The sequence below is a fragment of the Filicampus tigris genome, chromosome 15 (genome assembly GCF_054856515.1).
Source record: "Filicampus tigris isolate MCC_2025a chromosome 15, RoL_Ftig_1.0, whole genome shotgun sequence".
Taxonomy (NCBI): domain Eukaryota; kingdom Metazoa; phylum Chordata; class Actinopteri; order Syngnathiformes; family Syngnathidae; genus Filicampus; species Filicampus tigris.
In genome coordinates, this window is record NC_141231.1 from 17,320,460 (window position 1) to 17,345,199 (window position 24,740).

Here is a 24,740-nt window from a genome sequence, read left to right on the forward strand (position 1 = left end):
TAATTGGATGCTGAGGACGCATCTTCCCTAACGTCATTAGTTTGTCGCAGTAGCATCGTTCGGGCCAATCAGGGCGTCCCACAACTTTATTAACCTCCGCGGTGGCTTGACTGTCTCACCGAGGTCGAGGGAGGCAGAGATTGGGCTGGGGAGGTGGCTCCGGATGGGATGCTTATAAAATCCGAGATGCGACTTGATTGGCTGGCTGTGAGTCAGCAGCGCCAAGGTCTCTCCTCTTGACGCGAGCGGCGGCGCGCTGCGCGGCCGCTCACACGCACCGGCGGAGCAGCCCACGGAAGGAGGCGAACTACATTTCAGCACTGGAGCTGTCCTTCGCTCCTCCAAGTCAAGTCGCTGCTGCCCCCCAGCCCCCCACCCCCCCTTCCTCCTCAACCCACATCGCCTCGTTTTCGTGAAGGCGAGAAGCTGCTTCTTACCATAATTCTCCTCTCGGGGTTGGGAGACGAAGGAATAAACATAAATAAGTGTGCCGTTTATCCTTGCAAAGGCGCGCAGACTTCATCCGAGCCAAAGTCCTGCCATGCTGAACGGCCCGGTTTGAGGGCACCGGAGTGATCAAGTCCTTATTGAACGTCATTCTTTTTCCCTTTAACGGTGAGTCCGGTCGGGCCGCTCAAGCTCACGCACACACGCACACACCTCTTTTGGAAACGTGTTACATAACAAATTGGAATGCAGGGTGCTAGTTGTGCTCCGAAGAGTCATTTTGTTGAAGATGCTGCGGACTGTTACAAACAGGCTCAGTTTTTTTTTTTTTTTTTTTTTTTCCATCAGTAAGGTTGGTTATCAGACTGAGGATCAAGGTGACCAGTTCCCTATTGTTGTAAAAGGCAAGTGTTCAGGCAGTACTTTTTAAACGGGCATATCACTGTACCTCTAAATATACATGAATATACTTTCATTCATAGAGAGCACAGAGCCTCGAAGCATATTTAGGTCGATATGCACTTGGGTGTGGATTGTTTGGCTTTGCACCCACAGTAATTACATGTCACACCCAAGAGTTATAGAGCGGGTGCATCTTGACTTTTTTGTTTTCTTCCAACGAGGGGATGACCTTCCTTCTTCAAATGACTAGAGACAAATGGATAGTTGTGAGCGGATTCGGCTGCCGATAGAAAAGACAATAGGCTGTATCTCAAACAGCCCTTGGTTACTTTTTGTCATCCGTCTTCGTTCTCAACTCTGTTTTTATCTTGTTGCCCACATTGGTGCACAAACGTGACAATTTCGAGTCGTGGCTCAGCGTGTGACAGATCCCCACAGTCTGATCCGCCTTCGTTGCTGTTTATTGTCCGACTGTGTGAGTTGGCACACAGGCATGCTTGGCTCTGGCAGCGCCTGAATGCCAACGTGATGTCTCTTAGACTACGCATGCATTGAGATTTAAATTTCTCAGCCGTTACTGTGTTTTTGTGGGTTTTATTTTGGTAGCTTTTTTTTTTAACTATATGGAAGAAAAATCGAACGCATCGATTTTGAAAAAGTAGTCCTTCAAAATCAAACAAAATGATGTTAAGTTTAAATGTATTGTGTGTGACATCATATGTGACGGGGATAGACCGATATGTTTTTTGTTCAGGGACGATACGATAGCGATTATTAGTAGTCAAGGAGGCCGATGACCGATATTTGGTGTCGATATTCATTTTCAGCCAAAAGGAAAATATTGGCATCAAAATCTTTTTAAAAATGAATACTCTTGACATTTTTTCAGATTTGTATAATGTTGATTTGCTTTTTATTATTATTGTTTGCCAATATGTGTGTTGTAAAATTCTAAGAAACGAGGGAGCTCTCAAAGTTAAATGAAAACTTCTACAGTAAATAAAGTCCTCCAACATTTTAAAATGGGAGAAATTTCACAATTTCACTTCACAAAAAAGTTCAGCATGTGCCCAGGGTCGGTAGAATCTCTTATAAAGTTAACTGAAAATTTAAATTTATAGTTCCTTGAAGTTAACAGAATTTTAAATTGATATATTATCGGCCATCAGATTTTTGATAAAGGCCGATGCCAGTATTCGTCAAAACACTGAATATCGGAGCCGATAATCGGCCCGGCTGATAATCGGTCCATCCCTAATATGTGATCTCACTGTACACTGAGCTCAACGCATTTTACTTTTTCTTTGGATTTTTTTGTTTTGTGTGTTCTTGTAGTCCCACCCAAAGGATTTATTTGCAGCAATACCAAATATGTTTAAAATAGCACTACCGGTACATAAAATCATATCTTCATCGTTTTTTGATGGATATGGAGTTTCACTTTATTTAAATTTCATTTTATAGTGGTTAACTTTAAAAGTTCAGAACAGACAAGAATGTACAAATGTTGCTTCAAACATTTTCTGTGCAGTTAATAAAGGTTTTATGATTGCAACGCTTTGAGCCAGGAAGTAATTGTTGTTCAATGCGGGAAGTGTGTTGCGAAATTAAAGCGTGCATGTCAACGCGACAGATTGCGCTCGACTTTGGAGGTTCAGCCATAATTATGCTTTTTTTTTTTTTTTTTTTTTTTGTAAATCTGACGAGTGTACCATGTGTAAGAATCTTTAATTGAATTCATTAAGCTTTTCATGTTGAACAGCTCGTTTAACTGCATGTTTTAAATGTTCGGGAATGATTCCACTTACTCATTCACTGGAAGATTCTGGCTATGCTCATTAGTGGAATTAGTTCCAGGTCTCCGCTTCCCTGGTCCGTGGGTCATTTCTGTGGCTAAAGAGGGTGGATTCTTTCCCATGAAAAGCTACGCTTTGTGGGGGATTCCATTAAAAAAAAAAAAAAGAAAAAAAACCCTCTCCCTCTCACGCAAGGAATGAAAGGGGGCGCTGGTTGGGATTCTAATCAGCGCATACCAGTGACATCCAACAGCTTTGGGAAAGGAGTCATGACCATAGAGCCAGAGAACCAGTGCCCACTATGCCCCTAAGCAAGATTTTTAATCCATTTGGATTTTTTTAATGCATGCACGCACAACTGTGCTGTCTGTTTTGTTATTTCTTCACAAGCAATGGAGCTGCGAATGAAAACAGTGCGTGTTGTTTTTGTATTGACGGTGATGTTGACCTGCCAACCCTGGCAAAAAAGGACTAATTGTGACATGATTTTAGATTTATAGTTTTATAACTTTGCCTCTTCCTTGTGAAAAAGAGAACAAATTTGCTTCTACCTGTATGCGCAAACACAACATCTTCAGACCATTAATCATTGAGGTCAATGCTAAGCTAAAAACAAACAAAAAGAGTATTAACCGGCCACCTGGTTGGCACACTTACACAATACACAAACTTCTTATTTAAGATACAGTTTTATAGAGTTGACTTTTTTTATTATATAGAATACAGATATAGAATGGGAAGTAGTTATTTTAAGCCTAAAAGTGAGAAATTATATATATTTTTTGTACCAAAGGGGTTTAGAGCAGTCTCAATATACAACAATTCAAGTTTACGAACAGGGCGCGATTAACTAGCTAGAAGAATTTCGCCACACGGCACAAAAAGGCTTAGTTACTGCCCGACTTTTTTTCATAGGATTATTTTGTATTGTTTCCCTACAAGTGATTTTCATACCAACTATGATAGTAGTTATCAATGTTAACAGCATAAATAAGCATGTAGTTAGCGTCAGTACAGCGTAGTGGATTAACTTCTCGACACAAGAAACGCAAAGCCACGCTCGGTTCCTGCTATAGTGACTGTTTTGCGTGTAAACTCTTTTATATTGATATTCGAGAAGTGATTTTCAAATACAAAGTGAGTGTGATATTGACTTTTCGACTGTGCTCGCATAGGTTCATAAAATATTGACTACGCCGCCACATTCTGACTCACAAATTCGGGTCGCGTCGTCACCGTGGCGACGGTACTTATACCTTAGCCTTATACCGAGGATGCCCGTACTGGGCCACTCAAGTGAATCATGAACTTTGGCAATGTTGGCCTGGTACAGCAGTCAATTTGACAGTATTAAATCTTCAAATATTTTGTTATGTGAGTTGATTTATGACGTTGGCAGTGAGATGGCCCTTCATATGCCTTGTGGGGTTATACCATATACTGAAGCTACTTTATGGCGGGGTGGGGGGAATCCAATTTTAAGTCATATCTAGTCATATACTTGAAAAATATCTCTCAGAGGATCCGAAAAATAAATGACAGGGATTTGATGAATTCTTTGGTCTCACCTCCCTTTTTTAATTGATCTAAATTGAATCAAACCAAGCTTGTCCTGAAAGCACCGTCGCCATCAATTGCTGACAGGACTCAAGAGGCTGAATGAGTATTGAACCACCTCTCTTGCAATTGTGCTTTACCTTCTCACTAAGGTTTGTCAGAGAAAAGGGCAAAGCACATTTCCAAAATGGATTAGCAGTATTTTTCACGATCCTGTGTCAGAGACGACTAAATATTCTGAATTGCAGCTGTGAAAATAACATTCCCAAGTCAGGATATGTCAGAGTCTATCAGCCTTAAGGAGTGGTCCTATCTTCCTTCCCTTCGCTTAGATCTTTTTTTAACCCGAGGTCTGTAAATCATTCAGATGCGTCTGGGATAGGGAGGAGAACACAGATCTCAAGTTTGAGAGAATTTAAGATGATTTGACATACGCAATTCCAGCAATGGGACACATCAACTGCTTGACGTCACTCAGCAGCGTTTTGGTTCGTGAAAACGACAGTTTTAATTCACCCGCCATCATCACATTTATCACATTTTGTGGCATAATGTTGTTGGATATGTGGCACATCCAATAGTTATACTGACTAAAATAGCGAAAGGAATTGTTGTAAATAGCTGTTTTGAAGTAGTTCCTTAAGTCGCTGAGAAACACAAGCCTGCTGTCAGCTCAGTATCTAGACGGCTTAAGGACGTCACGCTTGAGAGGTGACAAACTGTCAGGTCGCTGAACACCAACAAACGAAGGTATCAAAGCGAGGCGCTGACCCGTTTGTGTCAGAATCGACTTTGCATGGGGTGGGAGAGCAAACACAGAGGTCCTATTTAATATTCAGGAGTCAACCTGAAAATGACAAGGTCCTGTTTGTTCAGCAGATACTTCCGACATCATCTCACCTGTCTGCACAGTGCGCAGAATATAAATGGTTATCTTCCTTTCTGACATGATATCATTCCTGCAATGCATAAGTGGCACATATAATGGATAAATAGTGAGGTTCTTTAGAAATAAATAAATAAATTTGCATAGAATTGTATCATGCAGAAGATGCTAAGATTAGAACAGCTGATTGCAATAAGGAAATGTATTCACCAGAGAAAATTACATTTCAAACATGAATAACAACTGGCAATAAAATGTTCTCAGAACTTTTTAAATCCAATAACAGGGAAATATGTAAAAGATATAATATTCAGTACAGGCCAGGGTTAATTTGAAACATGGTATGTTGTTGAAAAAAAATGTTCACTGAACTTGTTTATTGTTTGTAAAGTGCTTTGTTACAGCTCCAGCTGTTATGAAATGCGCTATATAAACAAAATTGTATTTTATATAACTTTTCGATTTAAAAACAGGGAAATAACAGTCCCCTTGCAAATGAGGCGGACACAGTTGTTGCGTATTTCAGTGACAAATAGTCAAATTTCCACCTTTCCTTATATTGTCGGCCCTCGCTGTCAACTTTTAGTCATTGTCGCCATTTTAGAAAACTGTCCGGAAAGGGTCACGCAGGGTTATGGAATCGGACAGAGTGCTGCTGCCCTCTTGTGTATAAATGAGACATTGCATTTAGAGTGCATTCTATACGCTTGGCTATGACAGAGGGTGCGGGCCTGATAAAATTTGGCCGCAGGCCGCTTTTGGCCCCCAAGCCGAACTTTGGACACACCTGGTGTACTCCCTCCAAAACAATATCAAAAATATCGTACATAGTTTACCCAGTGACCAAAGAACATTATTTGTAATTACATTGGAAGAGGGACAACTTTCAACCAGAGATTGTTGTTTTAAATTATATGTGTGGAATAAGGTGGACAAGATATGTTTCTGAGACAAATCAACGACACGTATCACCTGAACTGATGGTCCTCAGATTTTGAAAAAAATCCTACTTACTGAAACACATAATTGATGTCTAGCTTTAACCTCTGGCGCTTTAACAAAGATGTAGCATTGTCATCTATTTTTTGCTTCTCTTCACCAAAATCATTATTTTTTCGATGAGATCCGTGTTGAAGTGTTTACTGTTTATCACCCATCAAAGGTTATGACATTAGTATTTAACGCTACAGCACACTCAACATGTGAAAAAAACAATTGGTTCATTTTTGTTGCTGGACAAAACGATTAAGTCACTTCTGTTGCAAGGGGACAAAAAAAAAACAAAAAAAAAACGAATGAACAAAAAGCACCCCCACAAAAGGTTGGGTGCGGTGGAGAAGAAAAATCTTTGGTGGTCATAGCCAAAAGTGCAAAATTGCTGTAATGAAGGAATACAAAATGAAAGAACGCCAATAATGTTAGCTAGGGAACAGGAGAAAAAAAAAAGTAAGCACACTGAATGTTCACAGAGGAGAAATTCACAGACTAATTAACAAGAGGAAGTAAGCAACAACCGGGCTCAAGGAGGCAGAGAAGTAAACAGTTTGACATTTGCTCTCTGCCGCATGCAGCTGCACCTAAAAAGCAGCCGATTGTCAATTCATGACAGGTGCGCCGCAGGAGGCACCGCCCACCAACCAACGCTCACCCACGCAATGAAACACAAAAACACAAACTAAAAAACAGATATGACACGCTGTTCGTTAGTTGGGCAGATAGCTAACAGTAACACATAACTTGTTCTTGGGTTATATACCCGTGAACTCAATAGAGAGCAATTGTTAGCAATTTAGACAATTAGCAATTCTTTGCTAATCACTTCATAGCAACTACCACGTATGTAACACACAAAGACTGTCATTGTTAACAAACTCTCCTCATTTTGCTCGAGATATTTATATGGCATCTGCTACGGCATATGAATTACTCAGTCAAATTTAAAAAACAGCTAAATCTAAACCATGTGTCACCTATCAACTCTTCAGTCACATTATTCAGTCCCCTTAGGCCACAAATCTGGGTTTTAAAAGGGGGGAAGTCAACCCAAACATATTTTTAGAGAATATGTTCCCAGCGGGCCCACTCGGCATTCTGATAAATTTTGCGTTTGTAGAATATAAATGAAACAGAAAAATACACTCGTTTTCTCGGGGGTGGCCATTTTGTCTTCTGTCGACTGAAAATGACATCACAACTGCTCACCACAACCAATCACGGCTCAGATTCAGAAAAACAGGTCAGCCGTGATTGGTCGTTGTGAGCAGTTACGATGTCTTTTTCAGTCGACAGAAGACAAAATGGCCGCCCCCGGAGATGGCTAAAAACGAGTGGATTAACACTTATTCCACAAACGCAATATTTATCAGAATGCCCTGTTTCACCTAATGGGCTTGCTTAGAACATATTCTTGAAAAAAATGTTTGCGTTGACTTCCACTTTAACCATTGAACATTCTCAGCATGCCAGTTAGATATTAGTCTGCTGGCGTGCATCGTAACCACAGTTGACTGACATCTTTAGGGAGCAGTTGTCCTTGAGGATGACAAGCTATTGTATGTGTCACACTGCACAATAAGTGAGTTGGCAGCAAGTTTACGGTAAAGCAATAAAGACTACATGACCTGATGCTAGAAAGTGTATTTTTAGCTGTGAAGATCTTAAGGTACTAGGCCTGCAACAAAAAAACATAATAAAGTTCAACTTTTTACAAAAAATGAGTCATCAAGTTGCTTTTTTTTTTTTTTTTTTTTTTCAACCTAAGGGACACAGATGGGCGTTGTCTCCACTAAAGTCTATAAAATATATAATATATAATATAATATATAAAATACAAGAGTTCACGTGCAGCCTGGGATCAAATGAGGGGCTTGTAGGCTATGAGAGTAGCCCAGGAGGAGGAGAGCGCGAACGACTCCCATTTCACTCCTGATAGATGAGATTGAATTTCATCCGAGCACTTATGTGGAGTGAAGATGGATGAGATTGAATTTGGGAGAAAAGAAACATGTCCTGCTAGAAGCACGTAATCAACTTCAATCCGTGACGGCGCCCTTTTGTTGAATAATAAAATTCACTGTCTCACAGAAGTAGAAATTAGAACAAAAGTCTGTACACTTGGCCGAACATGAATACGTAATCACATCTACCTGAAAGACATCTATCGTCCGTACCTCCGAGTCGCCGCAGGGTCAACATGATGTGGATGACACAATTTTAATAAGGCAATCGACATAAAGAAAATTGATGAAAGTGATCATTGTGACGGATTGATGAATGCATGAATTGCATAAAAGGCAAATTATAGTTGTCATCTGACCCTTGAGAGACAACAGTACAGTACTGGATAAACATGCGATATGGTTGTTGCGATATTAAACATATACCTAAGTGACTTTTTTTTTTTTATCGAATGAAATTACTTTTTCCCTGCGACAATATATGCAAGTTGAATGTATTTTTAGGTAGTTAATTGTAATTACCCTAGAAATGTTCAACTATTGGATAGCAATGCACATTTAATAGTGCGTCTGACTGGTCAAATTTAGATAAAAGCATACAATTCCATAAGGAACTTATTGCATGTCTTCGCGATATCCATATTGCGCGGGCCAATATCGTGATATGGATATTTTTTCGATATTTTGTGCAACCCTAATATAGATGTATATGAATTTTAATTCACTCAATATTTATTGTACTTTGTGGTTTGCAGAGGCCACCATTATTCTAAAAGTGGTATTTTTCAAGTGTTCAAACACCTCCCAGCACTGAACCCAGCAAAGGTGTTAAATCCCAGCTGACTTTGGTCAAGGGGACTGGTATACCCTGGAAATTCAATTGCAGGGTACATCTAGACATCCATTCACCCTCACCTTCACGCCTATGGGCAATTTCAAGTCTTCAGTTGATCTAAAAAGCATGTTTTTGGATTGCGGGAGGAGGCTGGAGTACCTGGGGAAAACTCAGAACCTCAGAACTGTGAGGCTCACACACCACAGTAACTACGAGGTTATAACTGTGCTGAATGGAATAAATCATTGAATGAGATATTTCTTGAATTGTGTTGTGGCGAAAGATAGATACTGGACTGTGTATCTGTATTCCGCAAGGTCCAATAAACAGAAGGGCAAAAACATTTCTCTCCGGGGTTTTATTTAACTCTGATTAAATAGCTGAATTCACTTGGGAATTTAATTTACCGATTCTGACTTGCAGGTTAAAGATAGTTGAGAAGAAGGGAACAGCAATAATTGGAAATGACTTTGAGGAGCAAATACATCAAATGAAGCTGACAGTGAACTGGGCGTGACTTTCAAAGCTGAAAGTGTGATGTGTTGTTGAAGTTGAAGTAAGCATTTCAAAAATGTAAAATGTAGAATAAATTAAGTTGATTTCCCCAAAGTCATGTCACGTCGTTATAGGTACTGAATCACGCAATGAACTATTGCACATACCATAGGGAATAGATTTGTGCTGTTATTTGTATTGACAAAGTACTTAAGTACGCAGTCATAAAAATTGAACCGTTTTCTCATGGCCATGTTGAGGGAAATGTTGTGGAATGGAAATGCATTCCAGCATTGTTGTATGTACAAGTACTGTACATGGTGTGACGGTCTTACTGAAGAAGCATTCAAGGTGTTGTTGATTGCTGTTTACTCAGCGGAGTCTGTTGCCATGTGAATTTTGTAGAATGAAAAAAAAAAAAGTAAGGCAATGCAATTACAAGAAAATTGACATCAACAAGTCTTTTTCCTAACACCCCAAACATGTTCTAATTATGGCAAAAAAATAAGCTTGTCACATCTGCAGCAGGTCTCGACATTTTTCTTTGGAGGGAGGTTGAGGGGGGGGGGGATCTGAATCACTATGGGGATTTGTTCATGCACAAATATGAGAGCTAACAGTGATACTCAGGTGTCTGAAAATAATGACCACACCTGACTCAAATCTTGAGACAACGCGTTGCTCAGCTAGAGAAACGGTCACTTGTGTTTGTTGATATCAACACAATTCCTGATAACGCTGTTTGATTACCTTCCAAAACACGCACGAATTGACTATTTCACTCTTTCAAGTCATTGTTGAAATGAAATAAGCAATCTAGGGCAGACGGTGTGCTACTGCAGTGTAGTTTTCTTTGCTTTAAAAACAAGAAATGAAAAAGTGGAAAAACAGAGTAAAAGCTCAGAGGTGATGTGTGCGTTTTTTTTTTTTTTTTTTTTTTTTGAATGGATCACAGATGGATTTACTATGTGAGCCCTTTCGGGCTTTTTCAGAGTACTCATGCAAGTGTCCCCTGTCCCTTCCTCTCACTCCGTCTGTGCGCAGCCATGGGTGTGCTCTTGTCAAAGAAGCAGCCGGTGGACAAGGTGCAGAGGTGCACTGCTGTGGTCTCAGCCTTCCAGTCAGGCATCAAGGACCGCGCGGCACCTGTCAAGCAGGCGGAGGGGGACGCGGAGGACGGCGACGTGCCGGCTAAAACCTCAACCGGGGCTGAGGAGAAGGACGCCGAGGACGGAGAAGGTGGAGAGACGGAAAGCGGCGCCGGCCCGCCCGCAGCCCAGCAGGCCTCGGCTTCGGTCAACCAGGAGGCCTGGTCCAGGTTACGGGACGGGAAAGGAGTAGAGCCCGAAGATCTGGAAAAGAGTCATCAGCTCACACCGCCTGCTTATGTGCGGCCCAAAAGGGAAGCCGATGACGATCAGCCTTTAGAAGTCGAGCTGGCCGAAAAAGAGCAGGTAACGCTATATGTCAACAGCATCTGTCCAATCAAAAGGTCAATTACAATCAGTGTGTGTGTGTGTGCACGAAAGCGCAAAGTGACTTAGTTTAAATCCCCGAGGCATAGGATTAAAGGGACATTTGAACGATGTCAGTCTCCATGGCAACGGAAGCCAATGATCTGGTTTCCTCGTCCAAGTCCAAGCGATTCTTAAGCTTTTCCTTGAACATTCTTGGAGAATATGAGAAAGTTGAAAAGTTCAAAAAGATCATTACATTCCAAACGTGCTGCGTGACTCGTGTGTGCGCGCAAGAGCATCAAGGGGGGGGGGGGGGGGTGAGGTAGCTGAGTTCGCCTCGGCAAGGTGACCCGCGGTGCAAGAACGTGGTGGGTAACGCGGCGGAGTTTCAGTGCGTTTTCAAGACGTAAACACCGTGCTGGGAAATGTCTCTCGGGTCAGGAATCAAAAGAAAAAGAAATTTTGAAAAGAGTCCATTTAAGATTAAAGCTTGCCTACACAAAGCCTGTCTGTAGACCGCGATACATTTGGCATTGTTTTAGTCTGTAACTCATGACAAATTATTGCATAAGGTGGCAAGTTAAGTAGAACGAATGCTGCTTTCATCGTGCCAGTATTTTGTCCCAATATTGCATCCCTTTTATTTGGATTACGTCGTTAATACACTGGGACCTCTAATGCTGGAAATAAGCCACTCTGAGATGCTAGATGACCTTCAATTGGTTTGTAATTTGACATTATTTTTTTCCCATTGCTGTGGTGTTGCTGTAAATATTTGTTTCAGGGGCTGGCCCTGTTTGATGCAAATGAAACATTGCTTAGTACGATATAAATTGACCAAATGCAACATCACAATTCAGCAAAATTGAGAATGGCTCACTTGGGCATATTTTCTGACTCAAGCAGCCAAACACATTTACTTGGGGTTAATCCTTACCCTAAAACCCTAAAAATAAGAACCGTTAACTTAATATTAATACATAGACATGTCAAACTGTTAACTTTGTCCAAAACCAAATCAGTGTATTTTTTTTCCTTGCCACCGTTGTGTTTATGTATACTGTATATATCAGTGTTACAACACAGTCAGTGATGTTAAGCTTTAATCCATTGACTAAATTATACCGGCATCATTTTGACTGGTAACATACTGCGCTTCGTTTTTACTGAAAAACGTTTGCTTCATTCGAGTACTGTTGTTGTCACTGCCGAATGTTTGGGCATGCAGTTCAGCTCATACTAGGTCCAATGATATTAGAGCGTTGTGGCTGCGCCAAATGTGACGCTTGAAAATTTGGCACATTGCTGCGTTGAACCTCAACAGTGGGAAGGGAATTGATAGAATCTCTCCAGCAAATAGCTTCCAACTGCCCACCTTTTGCTCAGTAGTGAATCTTGAAGTGGCCACCTCCAATCTTCCAAGCTGGTCCTTAAGTCCAAACAGACTCGCATTGAAATTGGCATATTTGTACGTTACCGCTGCAGCTCAGTTACCCAAAGGATTACTGAGGGAAAATCATCCACGAGCCAATGTTCCTACATCAGAAGCCAAAACGCAACACCCGTCAGCGGCAGCTTGATTGGCTCATAACTCAACAGAAATCCCAGCGCTCACATATTGATGGCATGGCCATGTGTGTTCCCATAGTTACCAAATGATATTTGCATTCATATCTCTTGTTAAATCTGCCCCTGCGCAGGCATCGTCCCCCCAGTAAAATATTAGATGTCATTTTAATAAGGACAGCAGCGCTATTCTTGAGAGTAAGGTCACAAGAGGAGTCGCAGGTGCTGTGGTCAAAGCCCTAAAAGTGGCGCTGTGGCATTTGAGAAGAGATAAAACAGGTTTGGAGCTTTATTCATAGTGTTTAATAGCCATGCGTCATGTGTTTATGTTCATTAGTGAGACAGCCAGTGGCGTTTACAAGTTAATGGAGGCAACAGGAAATGGACATAGGAACACACCATTCCTCTCATTAGCCAAACCGTATTAATTCCTTCAGAACTAATCTTTCCTAACTGCTTTGCTATTATTCAAGCAGGGCAGGTCAACTACTTAGAATTGAAAGGGCACAAAAATGACATAATGAGCAGTTAGTTGATTCTTATTTTTTTTTTTTATTGAGTTCCGCCCATCCATTTTCTATACCAATTGCCCTCATTTGAGTCGCAAGGAGAGGTGTAGCTTATTCTAGCTAACTTTGCGCAAGAGATCGGGGAAACTCCCAGAAATGGTCACCAGCCGATTGCAGGTCATATACGGCACTCAAAAAAAATATAAACGCAACACTTTGGTTTTTGCTCCCATTTTTTATGAGATGAACTCAAAGGTCTGAAACTTTTTCCACATACGCATACACAAATATCGAAATATCACCATTCCTCTCAAATATTGCTCACAAACCAGTCTAACTCTGTGATAGTGAGCACTTCTCCTTTGCCGAGATAATACGTCCCACCTCACAGGTGTGCCATATCGAGATGCTGATTAGACACCGTGATTAGTGCACAGGTGTGCCTTAGACTGCCAATGATAAAAGGCCATTCTGAAAGGTGCAGGTTTGTTTTATTGAGGGGGGGTCTGTGGACTCAGAAAACCCTAACACAACATCCAGAAGACGTCTGGTGCTGGGTAACCCACCCGATGTCATGAGAAAGAATGTTGTCCAAATCAAAGACACCATTTCACAAGCCATTTCTTCTTCAACCCTAGCCGCCCAGCGACGAGATGTGCGACGTGTGCGAGGTGTGGACCGCCGACGACCTGTACCCGTGCAGGATCTGCACCCGAGTGTTCCATGACGGCTGCCTGAGGGAGTTGGGCTACCTGCGCGCTGAGGCCTTGCAGGAGATGAGAGACACGGCTCACACAGTCACCGGCTGGAGTTGCTACTATTGCGTAAGCGCCGTGATTTGTTGTTCTGAAAAGAGTGTATTCTTTACGTCCTCGCAAGCGCTAGGACTTGATGTGCGTGTAGGGGAACGTGGAAACAATATCAAATATGATGTCAGCAGCATCTCAGTTACACTATTTAAAGCTTACCTTTTATGCTTACATATGAAGACATTGAGTTATAATTAGAATCTTAGCAGCTGAAAAGACAACTTAATGTGTATTACATGAAGATTTTACACTATATAAATAAGGCTTTCACTATTCTGACATATGACGACGACAGTTTTTTTTTTTAATCGGAGGGCGGCTCTGTTATGGCTTAAAATTCACCATTATGTTGATCATACTTGTACAATTATTATTTCTTGCTCTCTGTTTGCCCGAGTGATCCAGTGATGGAAATGTGTTCTTTTTTTTACCCCTCAGCAAGAGTGTTCATTATAAAACAGTGGCTGAAAAGAATGATTAAAACACCACACTCCAAATTCAGAGCTTATTGTTCAAGCTGTTTTTGATTAGCCAGCCGTGTAACTAAACAGAGTTACGTTGTGCAGTGGATGGTCCGCTTGCATCTGCATTTTTTTCATTTTATTTAACAGCTTCTACAATAATACGCGTGTAACCCAGTTGATTTTTTAAAAAATTATGACACAGTGGCTGAAATTGCTCCACTCCAATCCTCTTGGTGGCGCTAGTGCATATTGTGGGTCACTACCTCGCTTCACATTAATACGTTCACACTGAAATGTGACAATTCCTTGATCTTTGAAAGCAAAGTTTTGAAGGACTTTCAGGTGTATTTTTTTTCTTCTTTTTGTAGCAAAACAAATGCATCTTTGTCTGTGCTGATCACACCCCCTGCCAGAAAAATAATATGCTGTAGTCCGTTCCTGGAAGAGGCCGAAGAGTGTTTTTGCTCAAGAACCCTTCACTGTAAAGTGGAGGCTTTGCCCAGCTCCATCAGCACTGGGAAATTCAACCAAATGCCAAACACACTCAGAGAGGCGGTTTAGGGGGGCTTTCAGACACTCTGAGAAAAGACCCTGAAAGGTCCTCTGTCTTTTGTTGGATACTCACTGGGAGAGGAAAGCAGACCGGAAGACATTTGTGCCTCAGTGACAGAGAGTGAGAATGCTCTTAAATGTCAGTTTGCTTCCCCCCCCCCCAACCAAAAAAAAAAGAAAAAAAACATCTATTTTTGGCATTTATTCCTTTAGAATGGGTTGCCTGAAATGTGGATTTACAACAAGGCCTCAAAGCAGACTGCTGCATGTTTGGATGAATGGCAGTCAGTAAGAAAAAAGAAATATCATCATCATCATCATCGTCAATAGATTTCCTCAGGCTGAGGCTACAGCCTTAGGAGGGACCCAACATTTGCTATTGAGACGATAAACTGTCAGTTCTCGTACATGGGAGGCTCGAGTGTTCATGAGAAGTTTTAAGACACTGCGAGATGCTCAAATGACTAAAAAAAAAAAAAAAAGGCAATTGTGACGCCATATTGAAATATAAAAATAGATACTTTGCATTGACATGCATCTTGTGATATGGGAGACGATGAAAGATGGTAGCAATGTATCCTGGAGAAAATGGGAAAATGCCAAATTTGAAGGATGTTACATTAACATAGAGTATGTTCTGAATTCATTGGTCTTCAAATGTAGCCTCTGTAGCCACTGAATTCCAACAGCCACTTTTAAGCAAAGGTTCAGGTCATTTTTAGCATTCTAATTGAAAAGTAGTCAAAAGTAATGTGATTTACTTCAAAATTGTCCTTGAAACATTTAGGACATATTTTTAGTGGAACATTATAGAAGAACAAAACTTTTAGGGATAAAATGTATTTCCCTTTTGTCTGACACTGGTACTTTTTTTCTCATTTCTGTGAGCTCTCAGTATGAAATTAAAATGTTCATTTTCATGATTGTTATTTTTATATCATAAAGATTCCCTTGTTTGATTTTCAAATATAATTTTACCCTTCATAGTCTGATTTGAAAGATAACGACTGGATGGAATTTTTATGTGACACATATACGGTTTATATATTGACATATATGAGACGGATATTTATTGTTCTGCAGGCACTGTTTCACTGGCCGTAACAATTTAGTGGTTATGCTCCTGTGGATTAAAGATTATGAGGAACCGTCTGGCAAAGGGACAATAATAAGGAAAGCAGTGACATAAATATAATGTCAAATACCGACTGGATTAAATTCAATTTTCAATTTGTTGTCAAGAGGGAGGGACTCCTTTCATTCCTTATGAAAAGACAAAAACCTGCATGTGATTTGGACTACTGTGCAACACGGCACTTTTGTGAAAAAAAGAAATAAAACAAAACAGAGAAACACTCATTTAGCCCAAATAAGTACACAAATGTAATTGTCAGAACTTAACATATTACATTCGATGTGACTCTAAAGCACATCATATCTTTGGAAATGAAAACTTTATTCTTACCTTTATCTGAGGGATATATCAAATTCTAATATCACTTTTCTTCACATTTCTGTCTGTGTTTTGTTAATGGTTTGTGGAATCAGAATTGAATGTCTAAAATCGATGCATTCGATCCATTTCTTGCCCAGCTTCCGTTGTTGCAATTCATGGTCATTTCTCCAAAGGTTACAAAAAAAGTGCAAGGTTCCGCAAGGGTTAATTCCAGGCACCCTGTCTTTTTAATCGATATGTTGCTTGCTTGTGGCCACCGATTCCTTGCATCTGACTGAAAGAGCTCAACCGCTGAAAATGTATTCAGATTTGACCTGGGCTCCGAACCACAACTTAAGGCTAATGGAGGTTATGTTCCCAATTCTTTTCATCATCTTGAAAATACAACTCAAGGATTGCATTCATTACTCTGTGTGACACTTTCATTTGCTGCTGCCTAAGACGTATTCCGTCCACTGTGAATCAAGTCATACACTTGATTTAAAGCTCAAATAGGGACTCACTCCAAAAGACCACATTGTACCTTGTTCCTTTATCTTTATATCGGCTTCCTGTTAGTTTCCTAATTCATTTTTAGATTGGTTTTTTTTCTTTTTTGTAAACGCTTAAAGTATGACACCCTTCCTGGGCAGCTGATGTGAAAGATTTAGCTCATGTATGTCTAAATATAACTCACACCTCTTTTTTTATCTTTGAATGGTGCTTTATTATTAGCCATTGTCTTATTATATCACATTTTGACTGATGTGTAAAGCACTTTCGATTACTCTGACCTGAAAAGGAGGTGATGCAATTTGCCAATTAACCACAAAATAATCCTGGCTCCTTCTCTTTTTCTTGCAGGATAATTTGAACCTACTGTTAACGGAGGAAGAAATGTACAGCCTTATGGAGACCTTTAAGCAGTGCAAGATCATCCCAGGTGAGTCCCTGCAGAACCCTGGAAAAACTATGTGTGACACAACCTGTTCATCGGGGTGATGTCACTTTTAGGGGAATGACGAAGATTTCTCTTCAAATTATATTTACTGCTATAATTTGTCTTTTTTTTTACAGTCAAACAGCGCCTTTAATTGCCCTCATTCTCATTATCCTTAAAGACCTGTAGCATTCTTTTATAGACCATGGAGGGGGTGGGGGGCTTTCCTTTGCCTGAAATGTGTCATGGGAAGTTCATTATAATCGGGAAAATATTTTCAGTGCCTAATGAAGGTGTATAGTATGTCATTAATTGTTCCTTGTTGCTGTAGAGTCATGCCTGGTATCAGACGAGTTGCTGCAGTACCACCACTTTGTGTCCAAGCAGCAGTTTGAAAAAGACCTTAGCGATGAGCAGGAGGAAGAAGTCCTTGCCCAGTTCGCGGCCCTGGACCCCGAGAAGAAGGGTCACGTTGAGTGGTCCGACTTTCTCTACTTTGAATCGTTGGCAGTTTTGAGAAAGTTTCGCACCGAGGTAACGAGAGTGTAATCCATTTTGGGATTTGTTAATTTGATCATTCAGGTTAGTTGTTAGTGCTGTCCCGCTCACATTTCTCAACATTCCCTTTCTTGGTCTTTAGGCTAAGAATCCATGAACATTGTTGTCTGTTAGGATAACGCTGTCAACAGAATGAATTGAATTCACTGGTAGTGCAGCGGTGCCGTGAGCAAAACCATCTCAATGACTGTAGGTGTGAGCTTGAGATGTGCATGGCCTTAGTGGAATATTTCTGGAATGTTGCCCACTGATTGACTGTAAGTCAACTCGGATAAGTTCCAGCTTACACGCAGTAGAGAAAGGAGGGAAGCATTTCCGGGTGGATTTTTCTTGTTCCATTTAAATTGCTCGCAAAGGCCCAAACTGGATCAGATGTTTTCACATTCCAACTTGTGACCCCGTATACATGTCTCAAATGCCATTATGTGATTTGAGATACCGCTCGCTTCCTCTAGAATTCACTTGTGCGCCTGCTGACTGCGAAGGAAAGAGACACTGCTCGCTTAGTGTTCCTGGGTCTGGATTTGGATGAGGATGGCTTGATCACAAAAGCAGAATGTCGCCAGGCCCAGCAGTCCTGGTTCAACAAGCTCAGCAAAGACTCGCAGTCCTGCAACGTGAGGTGAGTGCGCAAAAGAAGAAGTGTCGCACAAGGTCAAGACCTACTTTTGTAGCATTTGAGGTTCTTGAAGTTGAGCTTTGTGAATGGAGTTTTATTTATTGCACTTCTGTGTATCAGGAACAGGAACAGGAACAGTTTATGCACTTTTCAACCGTGACACTTAAACTAAATGTCAAATGGCATTCAAGTTAAAACTTTTGAAACACATGCCTCAGTTTTTTTTATATATACATTTTTATAATATTTACATACCTGTCAACCTCAGCCAATTGTTCCCCTTATTAATGATTGCAATTCCCCTTATTGAGCGATAATAAACCTTACAAACACAACGGGGCACTCACAGCAAGACAGACTGTGTAGAATAAGAACAAAGATAATTTGTGTAAACAAGTTTATTTCATATACCAAATAACGTTGTCGTCTGCTACCATTGGGCAAGACGAGATCGGTCTAACAAAAAACGACAAAAAAAAGAAAACTAAAATTCCCTGTACAAAAATTGGTATACAGCGTACACAATTTGAAATGATCAAAAAACGTATAAAATACGGGGAAAACATCTAAGTTGACAGGTATGTATTGTATGTGTAAGTAGCGCAATACGTATCGGATCGTAACCCAAGTATCGAGACCCGTGTCGGATTGGGACAAAAGTGTATCGTCCCAGCCTTAATATATATATATATATATATATATATATATATATATACACACACACACAAATATATATATGTTTTTATACGTTTTTATAAGCTTTGTGTCTCGCTACAAAATAATTTCGAGTTCAATATCTCTTTTCCCAATGCACTTACATTATTGAATCATTTGTGGTGGCTTCCTGCATGTCAGTTCAATTGAGTGTGATATTTGTTCTGCTATAAATAGCCATTGATTATAAAGATAAGTGCACCCCAATCATATACTTGAAACAGTAGCGGTCTTTGTGAGCTATAATGCCCCATGGGATTGAAAAATATTGCCATCACTGCATTCAATTTCTTTGGACGTCATCTACCACCATTTAAATTTCGAACCAATGTGAAGAGGTGACCATTCATTTTGAAAAATAATAATGGCGATAAAGGTTGTATGTATCAAAAACGTCTCTGGAACAACCATCCCTTTTATCCCTCTAATTTTATTTTCATTAACACGCTGCGCCCTGACAAGAATGGATTATCAGCGACTGTAGAAACAGAAGGTGTGACCGAGGGGTGTTGCTGCGCTCACTCGGGCACATGATAACGCTACAGCTGCCTCGATTTCCTTTGCCAGATTATTTACATCCATTTATGACCAAAAATGAAAAAAAGAAGGAATTGAACAGCTCTCGAAACAAAACAAGGGTAACAGCACACCAGTCCATCATGAATATGTCAGTCAGTTACAGTGCTATTTATATAGTTCATGGTAGTGAGGGGCATGGCTTTGGTCAGAGGCTTTGGGGGGTTTGGGTTGAAGTGAGGAACTGCAAATGAGTAAACACTCATTTGTTCCTCAGTACTTTAAGGCTCAAAAACTGCTTATTATAATATAGAATAAAATATTTCCGCCTTTACCAATACACTTTTATTAAAGCATTACATTTTTTGGGTGGTGGTATTTGGTTTAAAGTGTGACTTTTTTTCCTGCGATAAATGGCAATTTCTTGCATAGGTGAAACAATACACTAGGTGAAACAATACAATACACCGTCTTTGTACAGACATTAAACTTCAAAGTCCTATAACTATAACAAGTAACAACAATATACACTCACCGTCGCTATTATTAAAGAATGCACATTAACACCAGATAACTCATTGTACATGGACTAATAAAGCTGACCATAGCAGGTAATATAAACAGATCTGAAGCGGTTGTATTAAAACACAGCACATTATAACATGAGCCAGCGCAACTATAAAGCCATAAAGCAGCCTACACTTTTTTTTTTTTTTTTTTTTTACGTGCATTTAATGAATAACTTGACTGGACTGGACACAGTAGTACAGATGGGCTTTGTTGCATTCATCCCTACTCTATTGATTCTTCATTCATTTGGCTCAAAGCGCTTTCAGGAAACACGCTCGATATTGTGCAATGTGAACTCTGCTTTTCTGGCTGACGACTGCACATTTATCACATTAATTTCCACGGGGACATGATATGACAGCCGAGCATATGTATAACGTCTGACAGTCTCTAATTGGTTGATACTCACTGTTTGCCATATTATTGTCAGTGTATCAGTGGTGGATAAAAAAAACAATAAAAAAAATACCTTACCTTACTTCTCCAATATGTACATGTATTGTCAACAACATATAAAATGTTTACAATATTACCTTTAAGAAGTACTCACTTTCCAAAAGAATCCTCTTGGACGATCTTCGCAAATACTTCAAATCAACCAATCCCTGGTTACTCCTACTTCCACCACTGAGACCAACTTGCACGTGCTTCATCCACATCTTCTAATGTCTTATTTCACATGCACCATTCCATCCTGCTCACCTGTTCGTCACGTGACGCACCCACCGCACAGACTCATGGGACTCTGCGCTCCTATGAACTGCGGGTGAGTGTGACTCAGCAACGTGCACGGCTCATCTCCTTTCTCTCATTTCGACAGCCAGAAGTACTCTCTGCGATACTTATCATGCATGCTCAGACAACCTATCCATAGAGACTCTTGAACAGAATGCTGCAATAAGGGACTCAAGGGATGAGGTTGATCGCGAGGAGTGTGAGCCCGCCCTTCGCATGATGAGCTCTTCTCATCTTACTTAAGAGTCATAGCAGGCCTCTAAACATGTGAATTAAAAGCCCCATCTATAATGAAAGCGGGTACTCTAAATAGAGGGCCCGCGAGTGCACATTTGTTCGACACGTAATACTAACCTAATTAAAGCTCATTAATTACCTATCCCCCCCAAAAACCCTATCATCACTTTTGACGGCTGTATTGCAAAGATGCTATATGATATTGAAATTGAGTTTTGCTTTTTGTTTTTTCAAAGGTCAGACGACTCAGACTGACTCATACTGTAGATGTGGGAGACTGTTTGGGTACTCAGCGAAAAGTACGGGAGATATCCTGTTGTGTTTATATAACCTGGTTTGACATAGTAAGAAAAATATTTTCGACTTTGGAACGATAACATTAAATTAGTAAACAAAAGACAAAGAGGAAAAAAAAAATGTTCAAGCTGGACCAAACTATAATCGTCTGTCGCTCAGTTGGACATTAACCGCGCTTACGTCAGTAAACGTCGAAAGTCCGCCAGTCCGTCAATCGACAAAAGGTCCAACCGATGAAAAATCCATTCATCCATCCATTCATCCATCCATCCATTATCTGAACCTATTTGATGAAAATGGTAAATGGAGCGCACTATGTGCATCATAAAGTGTCAGATTGCTGCTCAAACAGCTTTACACTCACATATATTTGACATTTCACAGCCTACACTTATTTGCCAATCAAAATTAAAATTCCCCGTTTTTCGTCTAACGTCAGCAAAACGGGCGTCCATCAGTGACGGACAGACGGACCGCTCCGTTGGTCAGACAGGATGGCCACCTCTGGTAATTACGACTTGACTACCTCATTAGCGAAGGCTAGCGATAGACTGTGGAACGTTTCGACTTCAGACCAAATTCAGGTTACGTCTGGTTTAGAAATACGGCTTTACATACAAATTCCAGTGATGGCTGTCTTACAAATGAGACAAGTAAACACTTCACATCGAATTTCATACAAAATTCATGAAATTAATCCTGGCCACATTTTTAAACAATGTGGCCACAACAAAATAGCATTTACAGTTGACACGAAAGGATGACCTTTTCTTCTTTTATGTCTCCTTGTTGTAGTATAAAGCAATGCATTGTCACCGTGCTAATATATGATCCTTCTTTGTGTGTGTTTTTGTGTCATGTTTCTCTTGTGTACGCAAGTATTAGTAACGTTGGACCCATTTGTGAGAGCAGCCCGGCCAGCTCCAGCAGTGAACAAAGCAAGACTGATGACATTCGGTTTGTACACTTTGAGTTTGTGGACTTTAAAAAAAAAAAGACTTCATTGTGCACATACAGATGAAGACCAATCTGTCTATAAACCGACGAGAAACAAAACAAGAGCTGAAGAAAATTTGTTTTGCCAGTGCCAGGAAACATAATTTAACAATGTTTATTAATGTGTTTGCAGAGCTGCATTATCACACTGAATGTGTTTCTAATATTTTTGCCCCTCTCATAAATCTACCAAAATATCACATTGTATATGTCGCTCAGTGCGATGGAGGAGAGCTCTACGCTGTTCTGCAAGTTGTCAGGCTAAATATTCATCAGAGAACATTTTGACACACAGTCCAAATCAGGCTTTTTGCTGATAGCAGGTGACAAATCACAAATGAAAAAGAGGGCAGGCACGTCATGATGATCTTGATAAAAAAAAAAAAAAAAAAAGAACGATACTAAAAATAACCACCCCAAAATGAGGATGATTTTTTTTTTTTTTTTTTTTAACTGATTTGTTTCTATTCAAAGATGGATATTTAAAAGAGGCTAAAGGGGAAACTATTTATTTTAGATCGGGGGATTGGTGACAAAAGACCTTGCAATATCTCATATCTTAGTGCTGTTAAAAGTCAAGACAGTTTGAAAGGAACATGAAGACGACACATGATTTGCTTTCACCTGCCACAGCCAAAGGATGTCGCGGGCCATATCTGGCCCCCGGGCCTTGAGTTTGACACCTATGCTGTAGATAGACATCATTTTAAGATTCCAGAAACGATTAAGCCCTTCAAATCATTTTCCAATTTCGAGTGATGCTCTTTAATCCCATCCTAATGGTAATTGCTGGCACAAGCGAACGACCTGTAAGCCAAGGAGCATGTCATCGAGTAAAGCAGTGGGCCAGTAATGTGCTTTTAATATTGTCTGTGTTCAATAGGCCAACGTCATGGGCGGACTTTCTCAGGGAGAGTTCCATCTACATCTTGGCCGCACGTCCCAATAGTTCGGCCATGCACATCCGCCTTCCCCTATAGTCCAGGACCCTGCGCTATAGCCGGCAGACAAAGTGGGAGGGGGAGGGCGAGGATGTACCTTAGCGTCTGCAGGATGACGAGCGGAAACCCGATGGCTGCTAGGTGAAGCAGGAAGAGACAGCGGCTCAAGCATCTGGCCTCCTCAGTGTGATCTTGAAGCCGACAACAACACAACATGAACGTGAGTGACAGCGACAAGGAAGAAGAACGTGGAAGAAGCTAGTCAGAGAGGAAACCGAGGGAGTGGAAAAGTAGATGCATATGAACTGTTTGGCTGCTCGCGCTTTTTAAATGACAAACACTCATCTCAATGGCCCTCCGGCTCGAACTAAAATCTCCGTGCGGGTACATTACTTTGACAGGCTGTTACTCTTCAAGCATTCATTCCTTTGGGCCTCATTATATTTTTTAATGAGCGTTCCTTGCTACTGTAATGACATTGTGTTTATTTGCGATCACATTGTTAATCACGCCACTCAGAGGCACGTGCAAAATTCCGTTTTTGGCACACTGTTTTCGTGGATAGGCAACTGCGAGGATGTTGACCTTGCAGGCAACAGAGAATATATCGAGCAGAAATATACGTAATAGAGCTGCTATACAAACTAGTCTAATTTATTATAAATGCATTACAAATCTGTATTTATTCGTGTATCCGAAGATGTACACTGTTTTATCGTCACTCTAATCCATAAATCTTTGTTTTTTTCCAGTGTAGTTTGAATAAGGATGTGACCCAGTTTGTGACATGTATATATCAGCATTAATTACATTCGTTCCTGTTGTGCCGCAAGCTACATTTCGACACGGTGGAAACATCTGCGATGACGAGCGCACCAAGGTGTCGAACAACTGTGACATAGGCACCGTTGAGACATTTATGTTGATCAAGTGATGGGAAAATGTACAAATGTTTCTATGAAAGTTTAAATGCACACACGATTGCGACTACAATGACTGATGAGCGACTAGCATAACAACTAGAGCTTTGTGGATGTGTGTATGGCCTGTTATTAAGATGTAAAGGTCTGCTTTGTGAATAAATTATGATTGACATAAAATGTGATCACGTGAGGGATGTCACAGTGCTAAAATAAATGCATGGCATTAATTCTCCCGGAGGCTCTCGTGTTTCTGTCTTCTCTCCCTTTTCGGGATGAAAATAACCGATGCAAATGTATGGAGCACAGAGTTTAAAATGACAACCATGTGTCAGCATTTCAACAAGTCAAAAATCCCACTTACTAACTCCACTTTTTTAGAGCCATGGTGAGTTAATAAAGGATTTAATCTGACTCAGAGAGACACTTCTATAATTGGGGGGATATGAAATCCATGAATGCTGTAATAAAATATGCAGAGGGAATTTTTTTTTTTTTTATTACATTCATTATCTTTATACCATTGGGAT

General features: G+C 40.4%; 1 protein-coding gene across 3 annotated transcripts; it reads left to right on the forward strand.

The window, feature by feature from the left end:
• Nucleotides 1-137: 137 nt before the first annotated feature.
• Nucleotides 138-24,450, forward strand: phf24 (PHD finger protein 24). Of its 3 annotated transcripts, none has more exons than XM_086054207.1 (9): nt 138-615; nt 10,420-10,829; nt 13,546-13,731; nt 17,032-17,110; nt 17,439-17,641; nt 18,121-18,287; nt 20,818-20,850; nt 22,233-22,310; nt 23,233-24,450. In XM_086054207.1, the coding sequence occupies exons 2-9, from the start codon at nt 10,422-10,424 to the stop codon at nt 23,327-23,329; spliced, it is 1,251 nt and encodes a 416-aa protein (XP_085910333.1). In that variant the 5' UTR covers nt 138-615; nt 10,420-10,421; the 3' UTR covers nt 23,330-24,450. The 3 variants fall into 3 exon arrangements, with proteins under 3 accessions (XP_085910333.1, XP_085910331.1, XP_085910332.1); XM_086054205.1 differs by lacking the exon at nt 138-615 and adding an exon at nt 717-851; XM_086054206.1 differs by lacking the exons at nt 138-615; nt 20,818-20,850 and adding an exon at nt 718-851.
• The last annotated feature ends 290 nt before the right edge of the window (nt 24,451-24,740 follow it).